At 42.4% G+C, this 19,128-nt stretch overlaps 2 protein-coding genes and 1 pseudogene across 2 annotated transcripts; all 3 read right to left on the reverse strand.

Moving 5' to 3' along the window:
- Nucleotides 1-1,161: 1,161 nt before the first annotated feature.
- On the reverse strand, nucleotides 1,162-3,288 carry LOC120058865 (ADP-ribose glycohydrolase OARD1-like). Its single transcript, XM_039007606.1, has 6 exons — nucleotides 3,002-3,288; nucleotides 2,684-2,813; nucleotides 2,306-2,471; nucleotides 2,060-2,118; nucleotides 1,856-1,968; nucleotides 1,162-1,747 (listed from the first exon to the last, which is right to left on the reverse strand). The coding sequence occupies exons 2-6, from the start codon at nucleotides 2,729-2,731 to the stop codon at nucleotides 1,567-1,569; spliced, it is 567 nt and encodes a 188-aa protein (XP_038863534.1). The 5' UTR covers nucleotides 2,732-2,813; nucleotides 3,002-3,288; the 3' UTR covers nucleotides 1,162-1,566.
- A 2,258-nt stretch (nucleotides 3,289-5,546) lies between these two features.
- On the reverse strand, nucleotides 5,547-6,667 carry LOC120058624 (annotated as a pseudogene).
- A 1,723-nt stretch (nucleotides 6,668-8,390) lies between these two features.
- Nucleotides 8,391-15,406, reverse strand: LOC120059200 (serine/threonine-protein phosphatase 4 regulatory subunit 2-A-like). The gene is made up of 9 exons (XM_039008062.1): nucleotides 15,212-15,406; nucleotides 14,661-14,742; nucleotides 14,208-14,378; nucleotides 13,972-14,065; nucleotides 13,708-13,745; nucleotides 12,515-12,589; nucleotides 12,058-12,198; nucleotides 11,660-11,925; nucleotides 8,391-11,506 (listed from the first exon to the last, which is right to left on the reverse strand). Exons 1-9 carry the CDS (start codon nucleotides 15,243-15,245, stop codon nucleotides 11,157-11,159), a joined length of 1,251 nt encoding a protein of 416 aa, XP_038863990.1. The 5' UTR covers nucleotides 15,246-15,406; the 3' UTR covers nucleotides 8,391-11,156.
- Between the last annotated feature and the right edge of the window lie 3,722 nt (nucleotides 15,407-19,128).

Genomic DNA, 19,128 nt, shown 5'->3' on the forward strand with positions numbered 1-19,128 from the left:
ATTTTGCCAGGGTTAGGAGGATTTTTGAGACATAAGCAAGGACCACCTCTGCATGTCTGCAGTCTGTGATGAACCTCTGCAGTACAGTGGGGTGTCAGAGGAGTCTGAGGCCAGATAAAAGGGATATTTTCCAGGGCTAGCGGAGCGACTAGGTGGCTCTGCTGCAGTGTGCAGTCTAATTGCTGGGCAAAGGGGAATGGGAGGAGGAGGGGGTCGGATGCAGTGATGCCGAAGCACAGTCTTCCAGCCAGGAATACAGAGGGAGGCAGCCGCAGTGTACACAGCGGCTAATGCATTTTCCTCATGAATTATTGGTGCACCAAAGAAGGAGGTATAGGGAGTGGGTGCCAGGGGGCAAAGACTGAGACTGTACACTGTCTAGCTAACTACTGTAAGCTTGTGTTATCACAACCAAATGTATATTTATAATTGTTAACTTAATATGCTCTTCGTTTCAAGTAATGTTACTACAGGCAATCCATCGAAAGGATAGATGGTTTGGTGTAGATTCGAATCAAGTTTCATGATGTACAGGAGGGCTTTCCCATATTACACATAAAATGGATCTGTGGGTTTGAAATTGTGGTGGCAGATTCCCCACCCCCACTCTCCATTACATCTGGTGCCTACATTGTTTTTCAGTTGCGTTAGAGTGCAATATACTCAAGATCAATATTACATCATACAATACCATGGCCATATCTGCACCCTGCTGTGTTGGTCATAGAATTAGAATCACATTCAAGGTAGCTTTCAGTCTACAGCTTTTTTATTTATTTACCTTTATTTAACTAGGCAAGTCAGTTAAGAACAAATTCTTATTTTCAATGGCGGCCTAGGAACAGTAGGTTAACTGCCTTGTTCAGGGGATTCGATCTTGCAACCTTTCGGTTACTAGTCCAATGCTCTAACCACTAAGCATCAAGCTTGTGACTCATGAGCAATGCCTGAATCACAGCACAGTGAATTAAGCATAGTCAGTAAATGAAGAGATAGGTAGGAGTGACTAGATGTATTTGTGAAGATCATATGCCCTCCTGTATTGTATGATGGGTGATATAGCTACATTTAGTCATAAGGTGAATATGCTCCAATGATGGCATAACACCATTTACACTAAGCAGGCAATTTCTGTATATTACACAAGAACCACAGGTCTAGTGAAAGGTGTAAAACAGATTTTATTATCTTTTGAAATTAAAATCACAATTTACTTTTTATTATTCATGCTCGTGTAAGGTACTTACAGGGTTACAAAAAAAAATCAACATTACAGGGTATTTAAAATCAGCATATGACAAAAAGCAGTACAGAACAAGAGAAAACAATCATTGGTGCCCCCTTCTGGTGGAGAGAATTCCAATGAATATGATATTGCTACTATATAGGACAGTAATTAAAGTGCAAAATATGAACATGTAATTTCAGAGAACAATTAAACAGGGGTAAAGTAGAGATGAGGGGGTATGATTTCAAGGAAAAGTGTGTTTATTCTCTTTCAAAAGTACAGCCTTGGGCAAACTTTGTACAGATGCATACCAGTATGCTGATATATTGTCTGTGAGTTTAACGTAATTTTGTTTTACAGAAAACATAATTGGAAACTTGGTTGCCCCGTGGACTTGGTTTCCCTGTGGGTTTTACAGGGAGGGTGTACACAGTGATACTGATACTTGTGGGCTGGAATACCTTCTCAAGCATCTTTTCCACTTTGTCCCAGCTCAGTCGATCAAGGCCACAGCCAATGCTGTAAAATAGAGGGATAGAACATCTAGTCATACATCAAATGGAAATGATTGACATGTTAAAATAATTTAATGACACCTTTTTATGTGTAGAATGTATTCATACAAACCGAGGCATTGATATTGCAGTTACTCCGTTTTTCAAGCAATGAGACTTCATGTCCTCAAGGCTCTGCCTCAGGCTGTCATAGGTGGGCTTGTTGCTGTACTTTTCCTTTGTTATCTGTAATAGAGCAAGACACAACCAGAGACAACAAAAAAAATGCTTTAAAATGTTTGTTGGTTGAATGAAACTAACAAGGCAACTGTCTTACCAGGTAGTACACAAAACGCTTGTATCCTTTCAGTACAGCGCATTGTCCTGGCACCTTCTCTGTGAAGTAAAGCAAAACTAGTGAACAGTGATCTTGATCAATGACATGGGCTTATGATATAAGCCATGCTTTTCCAAATTCAGGGCTCATTTTAAAATGAAAAGGGCACATCACAACAGACTTCCATTGCATGCAGTGCGTAATAACAAATAATACATTAATAATACATTATACAGAACAACTCACTCTGTTCCTTTAGCTCAGCCACTCCACCAAACTTTTTCTTGAACATAACTGCGATGCCAGCCCCCATGTGGCAGTCTTTGCTGATACAGTGGGCCAGGGCCTCATCTTCAGGACCGGAGAACAGGTCCCCCTTCACATGATGTAGGCTCCAGATGCCTTCTGCAGGCTGGCCAGGAGAGAGCAGCATTACACCACAGAACCAGTCACCACTACCCAAAACCACTATCCAAAGAGTTTTGGCATAAAAAGTGGCTAGCTTGCTAAATAGGACTGTTCACAGTAAGTAACAACATATTATAGCCATTGATTACATGCCATTCAACGGTATTGCAGCATTACCTACTAGCTAACTAAGGCGTTTTCATGCTGGCCACTTACCTTCGATTTGTCAATAGAGCGCACTGGCTCCACAGATGCGGTTGACATTACTTTGGCAGGTGAGCTGTAGTCAACCAGGTGGGACGGATGGGCAATCTGTTTTGTTAATCTGCGAGGGAAAGCAATGCTACTGCGAGCAAATGAAAGTGCATTGATTATTTAAAGCTGCATTAGCTAGTTATATCACTACAGTCACAGCTAGCTATGCAGTGTCTCCCTGACCCTAGCTTTAGCATCTACAGAGCCGGCACATTTGTCTGAAAATTGCACACGGCAACTAGCTAGCTATGGTGCATTTTCCCAAATGTATCAATTTACTTAGCTAGTGTCGAAGTCGTTAAATTTCTCTTTCAATTTCACCAATGTAGGTATTATAAGGGTTAGAACTAGATGGGATCCAGTTTTTGTCAGATTTGACTTTTCGTAGGTTAGAATTTACGCCGCAGGTTGGAATGATTAGATCAAATGAAAAGAATAACCAACTTTTGACGACGTTAATTCGACAAAAGCTGTATCCCTTCTAGCATATACCCTCTAGCTAGCGATCTACTTCTTCTTTGCCACAAGGTGTAAGTAAGCCTATCAGAAGGCAAGGAGATGTTGACTCTTCTTCTTCTTCGATGGTATTATCGTGGTCCGCAAATATAAACGTTCGAGGTGCATGCTGCCCCCTGATGTGTCAGCCTACTGTTCTGGCTTGTGAATGAATTACACTGTGACACACAAAGAGGAGGGAAATAAGAACGAATAAAAATTGACCTACCAACTAACCCTACACCCATTAAAACCTCACCACTATTCGACTACTTTGGCTCTATCTGATCCTATGCCAGGCCGTCAGCCTGAGAGGGCATTGTTCAACACACCGTGCTGAACACTCTTTTGCAGTAACATTTTGTACAGCCAAGCTCTTTTCTGCAACTGCCACCACAACATCTATTTTCTGTAATTTATGTTCCATTTCTGCGGTACAGTTGATAACCATGGGTATGAATGCTAAGAAGCTAATCTTACTGAAGCACATGTTATTCCTATCACTCTCTATTGGCCTCGGGCAACTCACAGGGATCGTCTTAGGATCCCTCGCCCTGGATCCATCTTCCTCTACTACTCTCTTCACTGCCTCAGCATACGACACCTTCTGTACTACTCTCACCCTAGCAACCTCGACATGCCTTTCTCTCACCGGACACTTCTGATCTCCAACAACATGGGTACCCCTAAAGTTAACACACAGCTTTTTCCACCGATACTACACATTCCTTTGTCTCCTGCACACTTCTCACATCTAGGAATCTCCCTCTTACACACTGCTGCAACATGACCATAAGTTTGACACCTAAAATACTGTAAACATCCTAACTTGACTTTGTTGGGTAAAGACAGTGTCTTCTCTGTTTCATCACGCTCTCCACCGAGTCTGCATCGCACCAAACGCTGTGCATCACAAACACCGGGAATCAACACTCAACATTCACGCCACACCAGTTATCACTCCTTTCAATGGCGCCCTGCTCCAGGGAGTAAAGAAAGTCACAGGTCTTGTCCCAAGGTGCATGGTGCAGAGTGCACGCTCCCTCTTGGCGGAAGACACACAAATATCATCACGAGTCCACTTCGAGTTACTTTCACCGATTCAACAGTCCCCAACCTCTTCTCCACCCAACCTGACACCACATATGGATCCACAAGAAGGAAAGGATCCATTCTCTCAAAAAAGGCTCAAACCCGCACATGGCACCGCAGGTAATAAATCCTCACTCTTGTCAGGTTACATTTTTTCTCTTTGTACTTGACTAAAATCTTCCTCACCACACTGCTTCCCTCTACACTTAGCTCCTTTCCTTCTTCCTTGATGTCCATTTCCACAAACCTCCACGCACTTTCTACTCCTTCATCCGCTGTAGTAGCAAATGGTTCAAATGGTTCTTGTATCTTGAATTTGCCGCCATGTCTTGTCGACTCATAAAGCTCTACCAGCCGCAATTATCTGCCGCCTACCGCCATTACTCAAGGTGAAGCTGCTTAAACCTATCCAATCATTTAATATCTACAAGTACCTAGAGGTAGGAGGAGCTGAAGGTTGATTCTGCTCCTGCTCCAGTACCTACCTCCACCATCCATTCTGGAATGTGATGAAGTGAATACTGTCAAAGATGGGCAGTATGATTTCCATAGTGTCAGGTTATTCATGATATTGTGATGTACGAGCTACCCTCATATACTCTGAAATTGATAGTGCATGTATTCAGGGTTATATAATAGACTTACATTCCATAAAATTGGTTTGTTTATTATACATCTTCATACACATTTACTGTTCAACATACACAAAAAGATTTGTTCTACAAATGCAAAAATTGTGCCAGATATGTAACAACCAAGTCTGCTACCGGAATACTATATTATTGTCAGCTCTAACCATTGACATTTTTCCCTAGCAAAACATAATTGCAAAATAAACTTTACGATCTGCCACTGCATGTTGTCTTTCAACCATATAGAGATGGAGAAAACTGGTCACTTTTACTTTACACTGCACATACAAAATGAAATCATGGTCAGTAGAACACACACATAACCATCAGTAGGAACAGAAACGCGCAGATATGTACACATTAGGGATTTCAAAAGAGAAAACAAAGAAAGTTATAAAAGAAGCAACAAGTTATGGTGTGTGGTGTGCAGGTTATGGGGAGAGAGGGTATTACAGCAACGGTTGCCCCCTCTGCTCAAGAGTCCATAGTCCCCATGGGTATGGTGGTAGTGTCAGCCACCACCTGGGCACAGGGGCAGGGCACAGGATAGTTGAAGCTGCTGGTAGATGGATTCAAATTTTGATTGAAAGAAGTCTATAAACTTATTACAGAGGTTCAGCTTCAGAGCTCGCTCCAGAGCTCTTGCGTCGCCATACACTGATCCAGTCCCCAGGGTTGACGTCCATCTGCAGCATCTTCATCACCCACTTGTCTCTCCTGGCCCCGTCGATGAACTCATCCAGAGACAACTCCCCTGAGGGAAGAGACAGTTAGCATTACTCACTAACTACTGAAACCAAACACTGTTTACACCGAGGGAAAAACATTACTAACACCCATTGTCCAATGGTCCAATTTTCTAAATACTTTAGAATTTTACACACAATAATGTGTTACACACAGTCATAATGATATGGAATCACAGTGAGAACCTGCTACATCATTACATTATTAAAACCACAGATCAAGCTGTCAGAGAACAGTAAGAGGATAAAGAAAGCGTCCTCACCATCTCCGTTTTCATCAACCAGTTAAAATATTCTGTCGACCACTTGATCTGGGGTCAGGAGGTTACACTGCATCCAGTTCTCCATGACAGGCTTTCTTCAGTCTGTAAATGGACTGAGAGAGAAGACAAGCAGATTTTGGAATGATATCCCATATATGTATGGGATATCATAACTGTATTTTATGTAATCCTACACTAATCTTTGAACGTCTGTTACCTCTACAATCTCCAGCAGCTCTGTCTTGTCAATGCAGCCACTTCCATCTTTGTCGTACATTTTGAAAGTCCATTTCAGTTTATGTTCCAACTTGCCCCTCAAGACCAGGTTCAAGGCTGCAACATACTCTAGAAAATCAATTGTATTGTCCTGCAAAGGAAAGAAATTATAAAATAATATTTTGATACTCATAAAGAAATACAGAAATTAAGAGAAAGTGATGTTCAACAGTTATCACTTGAATGACATGTGGACACTGTGGCCCTCAAAGGCCCCCATCATCTGTAGCTACTCACTCCGTTCTTGTCAAATGCGCGAAATATATTCTCAATATAATCGGCCGCCTCCTTGTTGTTAGTAACACCGAAGAAGCTCTTGAACTCGTGCATGAAGAGTGTTCCACTTGGGCACTCCACCACAAACTTCTTATACCAGTCCTGCAGCTCTGCAACATCAATTTCCTGGTCTGAATCACTCTCCTCACTCAGTCGCTGACCCATCACGGAAATAGTTCTCAAATACTGTGATGAGCCTCTTTAGTTGAAGGTGTTGTCGCTCATGTTTGATTGGACTTCTTAGTTGAAGAAGTTGTCTCTCATGGTTGAAAGTTGTGTCAGTCAGGGGTGTAGCTCTACTCTTTGGACATTCCACAAATAATTTTGCTCTTCCAACTATGTGCTCATTTACATCACAACTGCAACTTTTTAATCAGTCCACTGTGTCTGTACTATTACTGACATTTTTTAAATATTTCCATAAAGGTACCACACATAAACAAAAACACTGCGGACAGAAACAGTGAGTTACTATATTACCCCTTGTCTGACCATTCTCCACTGATGGTAGAGACTGGGCAAGGACTGATGTAGATCACATGACACATGGGATTAGGAATACATGCCTACTGTCTGGATCAATTAGTTCATAGTGAGTTCTCGAGAAGATTTGCTATTGTCCATCTTCTATTGCTCAAGCGTCAGTGTAAGAAGTCCAGTCAGTCCAAGGCAAGTCAACCTGCTAGAACCACTGCAACAGACAGGCGGTGAACAAAATAATAGGTATAAAGATGTTAAACTGCTAACTGAACTGCTAATTTAGACTACTAAACCTAAAAGGAAGAGCCCTTGACTTGACATTTTTCTTTGATCATGGTAATAGTGTGACATGAGGAAATTGAAATCAGCATACAAGTCATTGTAGAAAAGGTACAGGGCCAGTTTCCCAGACCCAGTTTAGTCCTGGACTAAAATGCACTTTCAATGGAAACTATCAATTGAAAATGATTTTTTCATCCAGGACTAGGTTTAATCAGGGTCCAGCAAACTGTCCCATGTCATCTCTACAGAGAATTACATTGAGCCATATACAGGCAGGACCCAGTATATTCCCGTGGTGAAATATGAAGTTCATGTCTTGCCAAAGGTTAGTTACACAATGTCCCTTACATGGGATCCTCCTTTTTGTTTGCAAATCTGATGACTCATAAAGGCCAGGCATTTGGTAATCCCTCTTTAAGGTGATGCTATTTCTAGGACCTTCCTTGATAACCTGTGTGACAGAATGTACACATTGTGTCTCTGTTGCAGCATAATTATGTCATAAGTACTTTATGATCAACATTTATTATTGTATTCCATGGCTCAGTAGTAGGCCTAACAATTTACCAGTTGACTGTGTCTCCAAATACCCCTTGTTACATTTTTGAATGGAAGACATGAAAATCCTGATATCGATATGAGAAACATTTATCAAATGTATATACACTAGACAGGTTGCAGGAGGCAGAGGTTGGAAAAACACACTTGTGGGACTGACTGTCCTTGTTTCCTATAGTTGAACAGTGTGAAGATCTCAATTGCATACTCCTAGTGTCCTCTCTCCGGCTCCTCCTCAAAACCAATTGGATGAGAAAGCCAGAGGTCCCTCCCCTCTGACCTGCGCCATTGGATTTTGAGGACGCGAGAAATATGCAATTGAGATATTCCCAGTGTGTTGACTGAACACCCCCGTCTAGCACATCTTGGCTCATGTAATCTGCTGACTAGGTGTTTCATAGGGACACGGATAAGTATCATTAGCCTGAGTGTCAAGGCCATCTGGAGATACTCTCATAACTTTCTCTGAAAATGTACAGATAAGGACATAATATATTCAAAGGATGTATTCATAGTTGGCAAAAGTTATTTGAAAAACGTACTGATACAAATTAAGCAAACCCCACACTTAAAATGTTAGCATTTATTGCTTCATATGAATACTGTGCTGAAAGCCAATCATTCAATTTACAGATATCAATCGGTTTCACAAAGGCAGTGAACACATATTACAATCTACAAAATCTACTTTACAGAAATGTTTATCCTAATATATAAAAAGACAGTTGCAGAAACTGGTAAAGATATGGCAGCCAGTAAACTCTCAAAATAAAATCAAACAAGATTCTTGTGATCAATGACATTTAGTGCTGATATAGACATTTCAATTTGACAAATGTAGTTTTATTCAATTGAAAAGATTGTGAGAACTTAAGTACACCATGTTTTCTTACCATTTGAGTAAATCGGACACAAAAACTGACAGTAACTGTGGTCAACAGAAAAGCATTCACTCAATACTGTCAGACAACAGAAATCAGGAAATTGGCAATATTATTGTCTTCTGATGTTTTGGAAGACTTAGCAACAGGTGAGAAGGTAGAGAACGATGGGATAGAGTGCTCCTGGAATGTTTAGAGCAATTGATTCACAGCTATACAGTGCTGTCAGAAAGTATTCATTCCCCTCAACCTATTCCACATTTTGTTGGGTTAAAGCCTGAATTCAATTTTCCTACACAAAATACCCCATAATGGCAAAGTGAAAACATTTACACATTTTTGCAAATGTATTGAAAAATAAATACATATAATTTACATAAGTATTCACACCCGAGTCAATACTTTGTAAAAACACCTTTGGTGGCGATTACAGCTTTGTGTCATCTTGGGTACGTCTGCATCAGCTTTGCACATCTGGACTTGGGGATTTCCTCCCATTCTTCCTTGCAGATTTTCTCAAGCTCTGTTAAGTTAAATGGGAAGTGGTGGTGAACAGCAATCTTCAAGTCATTCCATAGATTTAATGGGCTTTGGTTGAGCCACTCAAGGACTTTCAAACTCTTGTTCTGAAGTCATTCCAGCATTGCTTTGGCTATATGCTTGGGGTTATTGTCCTGTTGGAACGTAAATCTTCACCCCAGTCCAAGGTCATTTGCACTCTGAAGCAGGTTCTCATCAGGGATTTGACACCATTAATTGTTCGCGGTATCCTTACCAGTCTCTCAGTCCCTGCCACTGAAAAGCATCCCTATAGCAAGATGCTGCCACCACCGCTATACAGTAGGGTGTTAGATGGGTGATTAGCTGTGCCTGTTTCTCTCTAGACATAGCGCTTTGCATTCAGGCCAATTTGTCTCTCATCAGACAACAGAATATGTTTCCTTATGCTCCATCTTTCATATGCCTTTTTGCAAACTCCAGGCCTTCCATCATGTGCCTTTTTGTTAGGAGCGGCTTCCGTCTGGCCACTCTCCCATAAAGCTCAGATTGGTGAAGTGCGTAAAGACTTGTCCTTCTGGCAGGTTCTCCCATCTCAACCAAGGAACTCTGTAGTTCTGTCAGAGTGGTCATTGGGTTCTTGGTCACCTCCCTTACCAAAGGTCTTTCTTGCCTTGGTCGGACGGCTAGCTCTAGGCAGTCTGGGTAGTTCTATATTTTTTCAATGTCCCAATGATGGAGACCACTGTGCTCGCAAAAACTTAACACTCTAAAATTGTTTTATACCCTTCCCCCAGATATATGCCTCATCACAATCGTGTCTCGGCACTCTACAGACAGTTCCTTGGACTTCATGGTATAGTTTCTGCTCTGACATGCACTGTCAACTGTGGGACCTTATATAGACAGGTGTTTTTCTAAATCATGTCCAAACAAATGAATTGGCCACAGGTGGACTCCAATCAAGTTGCAGTGACAGCTCAAGGATGATCAAAGGAAGTTGGCTGCTCCTGAGCTCAGTTTGGTGTGACATAACAAAGGGGTGTGTAAGTTTGTAAGTTAGATATTTATTTCATTTTCAATAAATGTGCAAAGACTTCTAAAAATGTGTTTTCATTATGGGGTATTGTGTGTTAACATTCAAGCCATTTTGAATTCAAGCTGTAACAAAATGTGGAATAAGTCAAGGGGTATGAATACTTTCTGAAAGCACTATCTGTTTTGTTCAATCAGAGTGCAATAGTACATGAGGATTGGTTGCAATCCATGGTTTCAGTATGTTAACTTTGCAAGATTACCAAACTTGCAGGACAAGGGCTTCCAGTGGTTTTATGGAACAGATGTGTGTCATGGACAATCCTTCATACTTTACATTCCAAAGTATGGACAACTATACAAAAAATTTAAACATAGATGTGAACGGTAGCTTTACCAAGGGAAAACCCAAGGCATCCCACAGATCCAGAGGAGACCCTAACTGGGCCGGCCAACATGATACGTTCACCACAGATTGAGATCACAACACACAGAAGTGGCTGATTCATTCCTTATCACAATGTTAACCAAACAGCTTTAGAACTGGTGTCTAAAATAGCAGTAAATATTAAAATGACAATGATCCATGAGAGAAATAAAAACTATCAAGGTGATAAAAAAGTACAGCTGAGTCGCTTTTTTGAATGCCACAGGCTTTTTAAAAAAACTAGCTGGAGGGGAACTTTAAATGATAAGTTCCAGTTTTTAAAAACGGACTGATGTGTGGCCGTCAGGAGGTGGGTGGGTCAAAAAAGGCGTGAAGAAGAGACCTGAGGGTGAAAATCCTCTGAGGCCTCACAAAAAGCCTCCCTGTGCTGGGAGATTACAGGTCCATGGTGGTACAGAGATCTCCTGGGTTTGGTACAGTATCAATATACAGTGTAAAATAATGTTGGGGGGGGGGGCCCCTCAGCCTCAGGTTAGTCCTGTTCCATGGGCTCATCTGCCATCTCTGAGCTTTCCGAACAGTTTTCTGCAGCAGCGCCCTCTGCCAACGACTCAGCTGTACTGCTGGGAGAGGCAGAGGGGACCGGCTCTTCACTGGGTGCTCCCTCCCCATTGCTGCTACTGCTGCTACTTACTGGGTCACTGCAATCTCCTTCATCCTGTTCCTCTAAACTCAGATCATTCCCTGACTGAGCAAGCTGCTCCTCTGACTGGTCCATGGTGCTGTCACTCTTTAGACTGTGGATGGGGCCATACTCAGCCTCCCTCTCTGATGGCTCTTCCTCGTCATCAAAGGGATCTTCTGTCTGAGTACTGGAGGGCTCTGGGGGACAGAAGGCAAGAACAATAATACCATTACCTCCTTCCATAAATCAATTAATCCATTTTAGCAATGTTATTTTTAGATTCATGTCATTTTCCCTTTCACAAATCACATAATGTGATTTGAAAATGCCCCATTGTACAAAATACATACCATGATCGTCTGTGGTGAGCATATCAGCAGACTTCTCTTTTTCTTCCTCAACAACATCTGTTGACGATTCTGGCATGTCTGATGAACTTTGGGCAGGTGCAGGACATGACATCTCCTTGTCTACCTCATCCTCCTCTTCATCCATGTCTTTGTCAAACTTCAGCCTCTTGACTTCGTGGCTCTCTGCCTCCGTTACATCCTCTTCCGGATGCTTAGTCTTCATCAGACTGCTCTGTGTGGCATCACTTTCCGATACCGAGGAATCACTAAAAGAAGGGTCAAAACATCAGAACCAGTTGCTCTAATTATATATATATATCTTATAAAACATTTACACGTGTTATCAGGGCATTATATTTCTGCTGACAGTCACCTGGCTTTCACACAATGCTATTTACCTGACAACATGCTCCTCTTCTTGTTCTGTGAGTGGCTCCTTATCTTCTGTGCTGTCAGGGAGACCGTTTGTAGCCAGAGAGGTGGATAGTGATAGCTTTGGTCTGTTCAGTGGCCTTGGGGTGCCTGGTCCATTTACATTCCTACCGTAAGGAGAGAAAATAATCTCTGCATAATCTAATACTTTCATACAATCAAATGTTGTCGCAACTGAATCCATATTGCAATTTAATTTAATTAATAACAAGGAGATTAATTCAAGCAACACTACAGTGCTGCCCACTGTCTGACAATCATATTTGGTATGAGTAAATTAGTAAACCTTCTCCCCCTATGTTCAGGGATCCCTGGAAAGAAAGACTGCTGGGTTTCATTTGGGTTCCTTATCCCGGTTTTATGTTTTTGTAAATTTTTATAGCATAACTGAAAGTTAACCATTGACAAGTAGGTATCTCTCACCTTTCTGAATAAATAGCGGTATTGCCAGGGAACATCACTCCATTGATTCTGTTTACACTGGTTGCCTCATTTTTCCTTTAAAAAGAGGCAGAGTGACTCAACAAATCCAAGTGATTGTTAGCTTTAAAGTGCTATACATAGGATTTGTTTTTTGGGTTTTTTACATTGTAACTTCAGCACTTTTCCATAATATATCTGGCGCTAATGGTGGAAGGATAGTGTTTCACAGTATTGCTTACCCACAGTGTTGTGATTGGCTGTGATATTCGCCTATTGATTTTTGCCCGCCGGTGCGGCATCTGTTGTCAAACTAGGATAGCTGTTCTGACTTTGTGGCTGTGTTATCTAGTGGAAATTAATTTCTTGGTTGCTAAAATTCTACACTGTTCGTGTAAACTGTGTGAAATGGCTAGCTAGTTAGCGGGGTGCGCGCTAATAGCGTTTCAATCAGTGACGTCACTCGCTCTGAGACCTTGAAGTAGTTGTTTCCCTTGCTCTGCAAGGGCCTGGGCTTTTGTGGAGCAATGGGTAACAATGCTTCGAGGGTGACTGTTGTCGATGTGTGCAGAGGGTCCCTGGTTCGAGCCCAGGTAGGGGCAAGGAGAGGGACGGAAGCAGTTTCTCACAATTTCTGTGAGAAAACAAGCACTGAATATTGTAGGGAATCATTGTACCATCTAAATCAATAACAAAAAAGTATATTTTCAGCTGTTTGAAGAGGGTGAACCAAAACAAGTTAATTTCGTTTTTTGGTCCACCAGCTTCAAACAGCTGTAAATATGATTTTTGTTGTTGCTGAAAATACATTTCACAGCGATTTAGATGGTACAATGATTCCCTACAATATTGAGTGCTTGTTTTCTCACATAAGTGGAAATTGAGCGAACAGTGTAGAATTTTAGCAACCAGGAAATTAGCGATTTCCACTAGATAACACAGCCAAAGTCAGAACAGCTTTCCCAGTTTGACAAAAGATGCCACACCAGCGGAAGAAATCAACAAGTGAATATCACAGTGAATCAAAATGCAACACTGTAATACTGTGAAGCACTATCATTCCACTATTAGCCACCGATATTTTCTGTAATTACAATGCAAAAAATCCTGTGTACATTAGCACCTTTAAAGTATGTTTTGCTATAAAAAAAAAAACACTAAAGGGGTAGGGTAGAGAAACATGACAGAATACTTACTCTGATGTAGGACACACACAGCTGACCACCATCACATTCTGCAAAACATAAACACCATCAATCCCCAAGCATTTATATTGTATATTAATACAAGCAATTCTAACTTGTTTATAAAAAAATAAAACTGGGCCATGCGAGAATACATTACTCACTCAAATCAACACAAGGACATGTGTATGTGACTTAGGTATTCTTACTAGGCTTAATACCCTCATTCAAACACCCATTATGAGAAATGATGTCAGTAGAAGTGATGATACTTACCTTCTCCACTCCCCTGAGGAACTTGTCTGTTCCTGTGTAGTTCCTCTTTGGCTCAGTCAGTAACTCACACAGACGCTGGATGGTGAACGGAATCCTGGAAAATATGGATATTTGTCAAGAAGGTATACTTTCCTCACCATGGCTGTATACTAGGGCTACACAAAGACCTACTGGTAAAACAAGAAAAGGGATAGTTTTATTAGACGTTTCAGCACTGGTTAGTAGAGGATACTCACCCGTTGTATCCTTCTACGATTTTGAGAATCCTCTCCTTCATCTCTTCAAACGGAATGTACTCCACATTAGGATTAGCTGGCCCTCGCTGGTCTGGTGTCGAGGCTCTGAAGTCATCCATTACCTTCTCAAGTTTAAACAGGAAATAACTTTTGAACTGTGACCATGAAATCCTGGAAAGGATGAGAGACCAAAAAGTTATCCTCTCTAGATCAGACACCTTATAACCTATCCAACAGAGATGCAGCCTTGATGCTGTGATAACTACCAGTCTTGGGACCACACAATCATGTCTCCTCAAACAACTTTGGATTTGGTAACATATCGAGATTTCTGGAATATGACTATCCACGAGTTGTAATTTACCAGTCGTTTTATTTATATCCTGTATTGACACATTGTCTTCTCATTAGAAAAGTGGCTGGCACCGTTGGAATCATTTATCAGACACTCACATCGTTTCTCCCGTTTTGGCGACATGACACAGAAATTGATCCAGGGCAGGGCAGGCATCTTTCTTCCCTTTCTTCTCGAAGTCTGAACGTAGATGCATGAAAATATGAAACTATTTCAAGTTATGTGCAGTGTTGCAGTGCAGGGTAACGTTAGCAGGCACCAATAATTAACTGCACGGGAACCACTGCGTTAGCGATCTAACAGTAACGTTACCTAGCTAGAAAACTAATTAACCATCCATGGCTAACATAAACTAGGTTACAGCGACCGGATAACTATGCAACTACAATGTGGGTAAAATAGCTTCAACACAATACACCTATTCACATACGTTTTGAATTATACAAGTACAGTAACGTTATCTAAATAAAATAGGCCTAGCGCGAGTTAGCTAGCTAACAATTTCGACTGATAGCTACAAGCTAGCTAGCCAAGTTAGCCGTCCAACGAGTATAATATATGCAGCTACTTAACGTTACGCTTGTAAATTCAAATGTAGCTAGTTAATCATGTACATATACGGAAAATCAGCAAACGCGAGTTGACTTACCCGTAAAACCCTCCAAAAGTGTGTCGATTTCCATGGTTGTAACGTAAGCTATTTTATGGCAACCGAAGTCCCCTACACACCAGCGACAGGAAATCAGAAAAAGCTAGCTACCGCTAGCTAGCAACAATGCATCCCAGTGAGTTTATGGCGCCGTTTGTCACACACTTGCTAGCTAACGTTAGCTACCCACTCAACTGGGCATGTCCAGTCAGAGTATGTCTGGCAAACCGGGCTTCTTCTTTGGGATTGGTTTGGCGGATCGCATCCAACTTTTAAGGTGCGTTCCCCGCCACCTACTGTACTGGAGTGTGAGGCCAGTCACAGCCTACCTACATGAAATTATCTTCGTTAGTCCTGTTCCTCTAAGAAAGTGAAATAGAGCCCTAAACACCCCCCCCGAACCCCCCCACTTCACCACCCAAACCCTAACCCCGTCGAGCTACATAATGCAGTTCACAAAATATCAACACATGCTCCACCGTTTCCTCCACTAAACATTCACCACATAGACCTGTTTCATGTCTCCCCATCATCCACAGCGTGTCATTCAAACCTGTCTGCCCAAACCGTAGTCTACTCCACAGAACTTCCTCTCTCCTACATCCCATACTCCCCACCTCTTCCTTTAATGATCGATGCACGGGATAAAATCCCTTACAAAAAAGGATTGCTGTTTTGTGATTGCTGAATAACTGCAATGTACTGCAGTTATATTGCACTGTAACAGCAGTTACACTTCAAAGTTACTGCAGTAAAAATAACGGTGTTCTTTTGGACGCAGCATTATTAGCATACTGCAGTTATACTGCATTATAACTACAGTTATACTACAATGTACTGCAGTTATACTGCATGCTGACTGCACATTTTTTGTTAGGGATTGCCTCCCCTTACTACTAGCATCCCACTCCCTTTTTGCTAAAGATCGAGGCCTTTTTCCCGGATCAAGAATTTGTCTTCCCTGCGGCCCAGTGGGACCTGAATATCTACCCCCTCTCTCCTCACAGCACTCTTAGCCACCACATCGGTATTCTCATTACACTCCACACCCACATGGGCGGGATCCCAGCAAACGCTTACCACCACTCCTCCCATCCTCTCCAATTAAATAAAATACAATTTTTTAAAATTGTAAAATGCGCCGAATACAACAGGTGTAGACTTTACAGTGAAATGCTTACTTACAAGCCCTTAACCAACTATGCAGTTTTAAGAAAATACCACAAAAAAAGTAAGAGACAAGAATAACAAATAATTAAAGAGCAACAGCAAATAACAAAAGCGGGGCTATGTACAGGGGGTACCGGTACAGAGGCAATGTGTCGAGGTAATTGAGGTAATTATGTACATGTAGGTAGAGTTATTAAAGTGACTATGCATAGATAATAACAGAGACTAGCAGCAGTGTGGGGGAAGGGGGGGGGGGGGGGGGGGTGCAAATAGTCTGGGTAGCCATTTGATTAGCTGTTCAGGAGTCTTATGGCTTGGTGGTAGAAGCTGTTTAGAAGCCTCTTGTACCTAGACTTGACGCTCCGATACCGTTTACCGTGCGGTAACAGAATGAACAGTCTATGACTGGGGTGGCTGGAGTTTTTGACCATTTTTAGGGCCTTCCTCTGACACCGCCTGGTATAGAGGTCCTGGATGGCAGGAAGCTTGGCCCCGGTGATGTACTGGGCCACAAGCACTACCTCTGTAGTGCCTTGCGGTCGAAGGCCGAGCAGTTGCCATACCAGGCAGTGATGCAACCTGTCAGGATTCTCTCGAAGGTGCAGCTGTAAAACCTTTTGAGGATCTGAGGACCCATACCAAGTCTTTTCAGCCTCCTGAGGGGGAATAGGTTTTGTCATGCCCTCTTCACGACTTGATCCAAGCATGAACTGTGCTTGGACCATGTTAGTTTGTTGGTGATGTGGACGCCAAGGAACTTGAAGCTCTCAACCTACTCCACTACAGCCCCGTTGATGAGAATGGGGGCGTGCTCGGTCCTCCTTTTCCTGTAGTCCACAATCATCTCCTTTGTCTTGATCACGTTGAGTGAGAGGTTGTTGTCCTGGCACCTCACAGTCAGGTCTCTGACCTCCTCCCTATAGGCTGTCTCATCGTTGTCGGTGATCAGGCCTACCACTGTTGTGTCATCAGCAAACTTAATGATAGTGTTGGAGCTGTGCCTGGCCATGCAGTCATGAGTGAACATGGAGTACAGGAGGGGACTGAGCACGCACCCTTGAGGGGCCCCCGTGTTGAGGATCAGCGTGGCGAATGTGTTGTTACCTACCCTTACCACTTGGGGGCAGCCCATCAGGAAGTCCAGGATCCAGTTGCAGAGGGAGGTGTTTAGTCCCAGGGTCCTTAGCTTAGTGATGAGCTTTGAGGGCACTATGTTGTTGAACGCTGAGCTGTAGTCAATGAATAGCATTCTCACATACAGTAGGTGTTCCTTTTGTCCAGGTGGGAAAGGGCAGTGAGGAGTGCAATAGAGATTGTGTCATCTGTGGATCTGTTGGTGCAGTATGCAAATTGAGTGGGTCTAGGGTTTCTGGGATAATGGTGTTGATGTGAGCCATGACCAGCCTTTCAAAGCATTTCATGGCTACAGACGTGAGTGCTACGGGTCTGTAGATATTTAGGCAGGTTACCTTCGTGTTCTTGGACACAGGGACTATGGTGGTTTGCTTGAAACATGTTGGTATTACAGACTCAGACAGGGAGAGGTTGATAATGCCAGTGTAGACATTTGCCACTTACTCACATCAGCTGCGGAGAGCGTGATCACACAGTCGTCCGGAACAGCTGATGCTCTCATGCATGTTTCAGTGTTAATTGCCTCGAAGCGAGCATAGAAGTTATTTGGCTCGTCTGGTAGGCTCGTGTCACTGGGCAGCTCTCGGCTCTGCTTCCCTTTGTAGTCTGTAATAGTTTGCAAGCCCTGCCACATCCGACAAGCGTCGGAGCCATTGTAGTACAATTCGATCTGAGTCCTGTATTGATTCTTTGCCTGTTTAATGGTTCGTCGGAGGGCATAGCGGGATTTCTTATAAGCCTCTGGGTTAGAGTCCCGCTCCTTGAAAGCGGCAGCTCTACCCTTTAGCTCAGTGCGAATGTTGCCTGTAATCCATGGCTTCTGGTTGGGGTATGTAGGTACAGTCATTGTGGGGGGGACGTCTTCGATGCACTTATTGATAAAGCCAGTGACTGATGTGGCGTACTCCTCAATGCCATCGGAAGAATCCCAGAACATTTCCAGTTTGTGCTAGCAAAACAGTCCTGTAGTTTAGCATCTGCTTCATCTGATCACTTTTTTATTGCCCAAGTCACTGGTGCTTCCTGCTTTAATTTTTGCTTGTAAGCAGGAATCAGGAGAATAGAGTTATGGTCAGATTTGCCAAATGGAAGGCGAGGGAGAGCTTTGTACGTATCTCTGTGTATGGAGTTAAGGTGGTCTATAATTATTTTTTTCCCCCCACACATGTAACATGCTGATTTAAGTTTCCCTGCATTGAAGTCCCCGGCCACTAGTTTTCCTGTTTGCTTATGGCGGAATACAGCTCATTGAGCACGGTCATTGATCCAGCAACAGTGGTAAATAGACGGCTACGAAAAATATAGATGAAAACTCTCTCTGTAGATAGTGTGGTCTACAGCTGATCTTGAGGTACTCTACCTCAGGGGAGCAATATCTCGAGACATTATGGGGTATTGTGTGTAGATTGATGAGGGAAAAAAACACAATTTAAACCATTTTTGAATGAGGCTGTAACGTAACAAAATGTGAAAAATGTCAAGGGGTCGTCTGAATACTTTCCGAATGCACTGTATATGTACATATCAACTTCCATTTCCTCGTACCCCTACACATCGACTTGGTACTGGTAGCTATCATTGAGTCATTGTGTATTTATTCCTTGTGTTACAAT

The sequence above is a fragment of the Salvelinus namaycush genome, chromosome 14, assembly GCF_016432855.1.
Source record: "Salvelinus namaycush isolate Seneca chromosome 14, SaNama_1.0, whole genome shotgun sequence".
Taxonomy (NCBI): Eukaryota; Metazoa; Chordata; class Actinopteri; order Salmoniformes; family Salmonidae; genus Salvelinus; species Salvelinus namaycush.

What these genes read in the sequence shown, in the direction of transcription:
- LOC120058865 (XM_039007606.1), bottom strand. Translation starts at nt 2,731, where the DNA reads ATGTCAACCGCATCTGTGGAGCCAGTGCGCTCTATTGACAAATCGAAG. An exon ending in GCTCTATTGACAAATCGAAG is followed by an intron (nt 2,472 to 2,683) that starts GTAAGTGGCCAG and finishes TCTCCTGGCCAG; the next exon opens with CCTGCAGAAGGCATCTGGAG. An exon ending in GGCTGAGCTAAAGGAACAGA is followed by an intron (nt 2,119 to 2,305) that starts GTGAGTTGTTCT and finishes TTTACTTCACAG; the next exon opens with AGAAGGTGCCAGGACAATGC.
- LOC120059200 (XM_039008062.1), bottom strand. Translation starts at nt 15,245, where the DNA reads ATGGAAATCGACACACTTTTGGAGGGTTTTACGG. An exon ending in GCCAAAACGGGAGAAACGAT is followed by an intron (nt 14,379 to 14,660) that starts GTGAGTGTCTGA and finishes CATCCTTTCCAG; the next exon opens with GATTTCATGGTCACAGTTCA. An exon ending in TGTGTGTGTCCTACATCAGA is followed by an intron (nt 12,590 to 13,707) that starts GTAAGTATTCTG and finishes CTCTTTTTAAAG; the next exon opens with GAAAAATGAGGCAACCAGTG.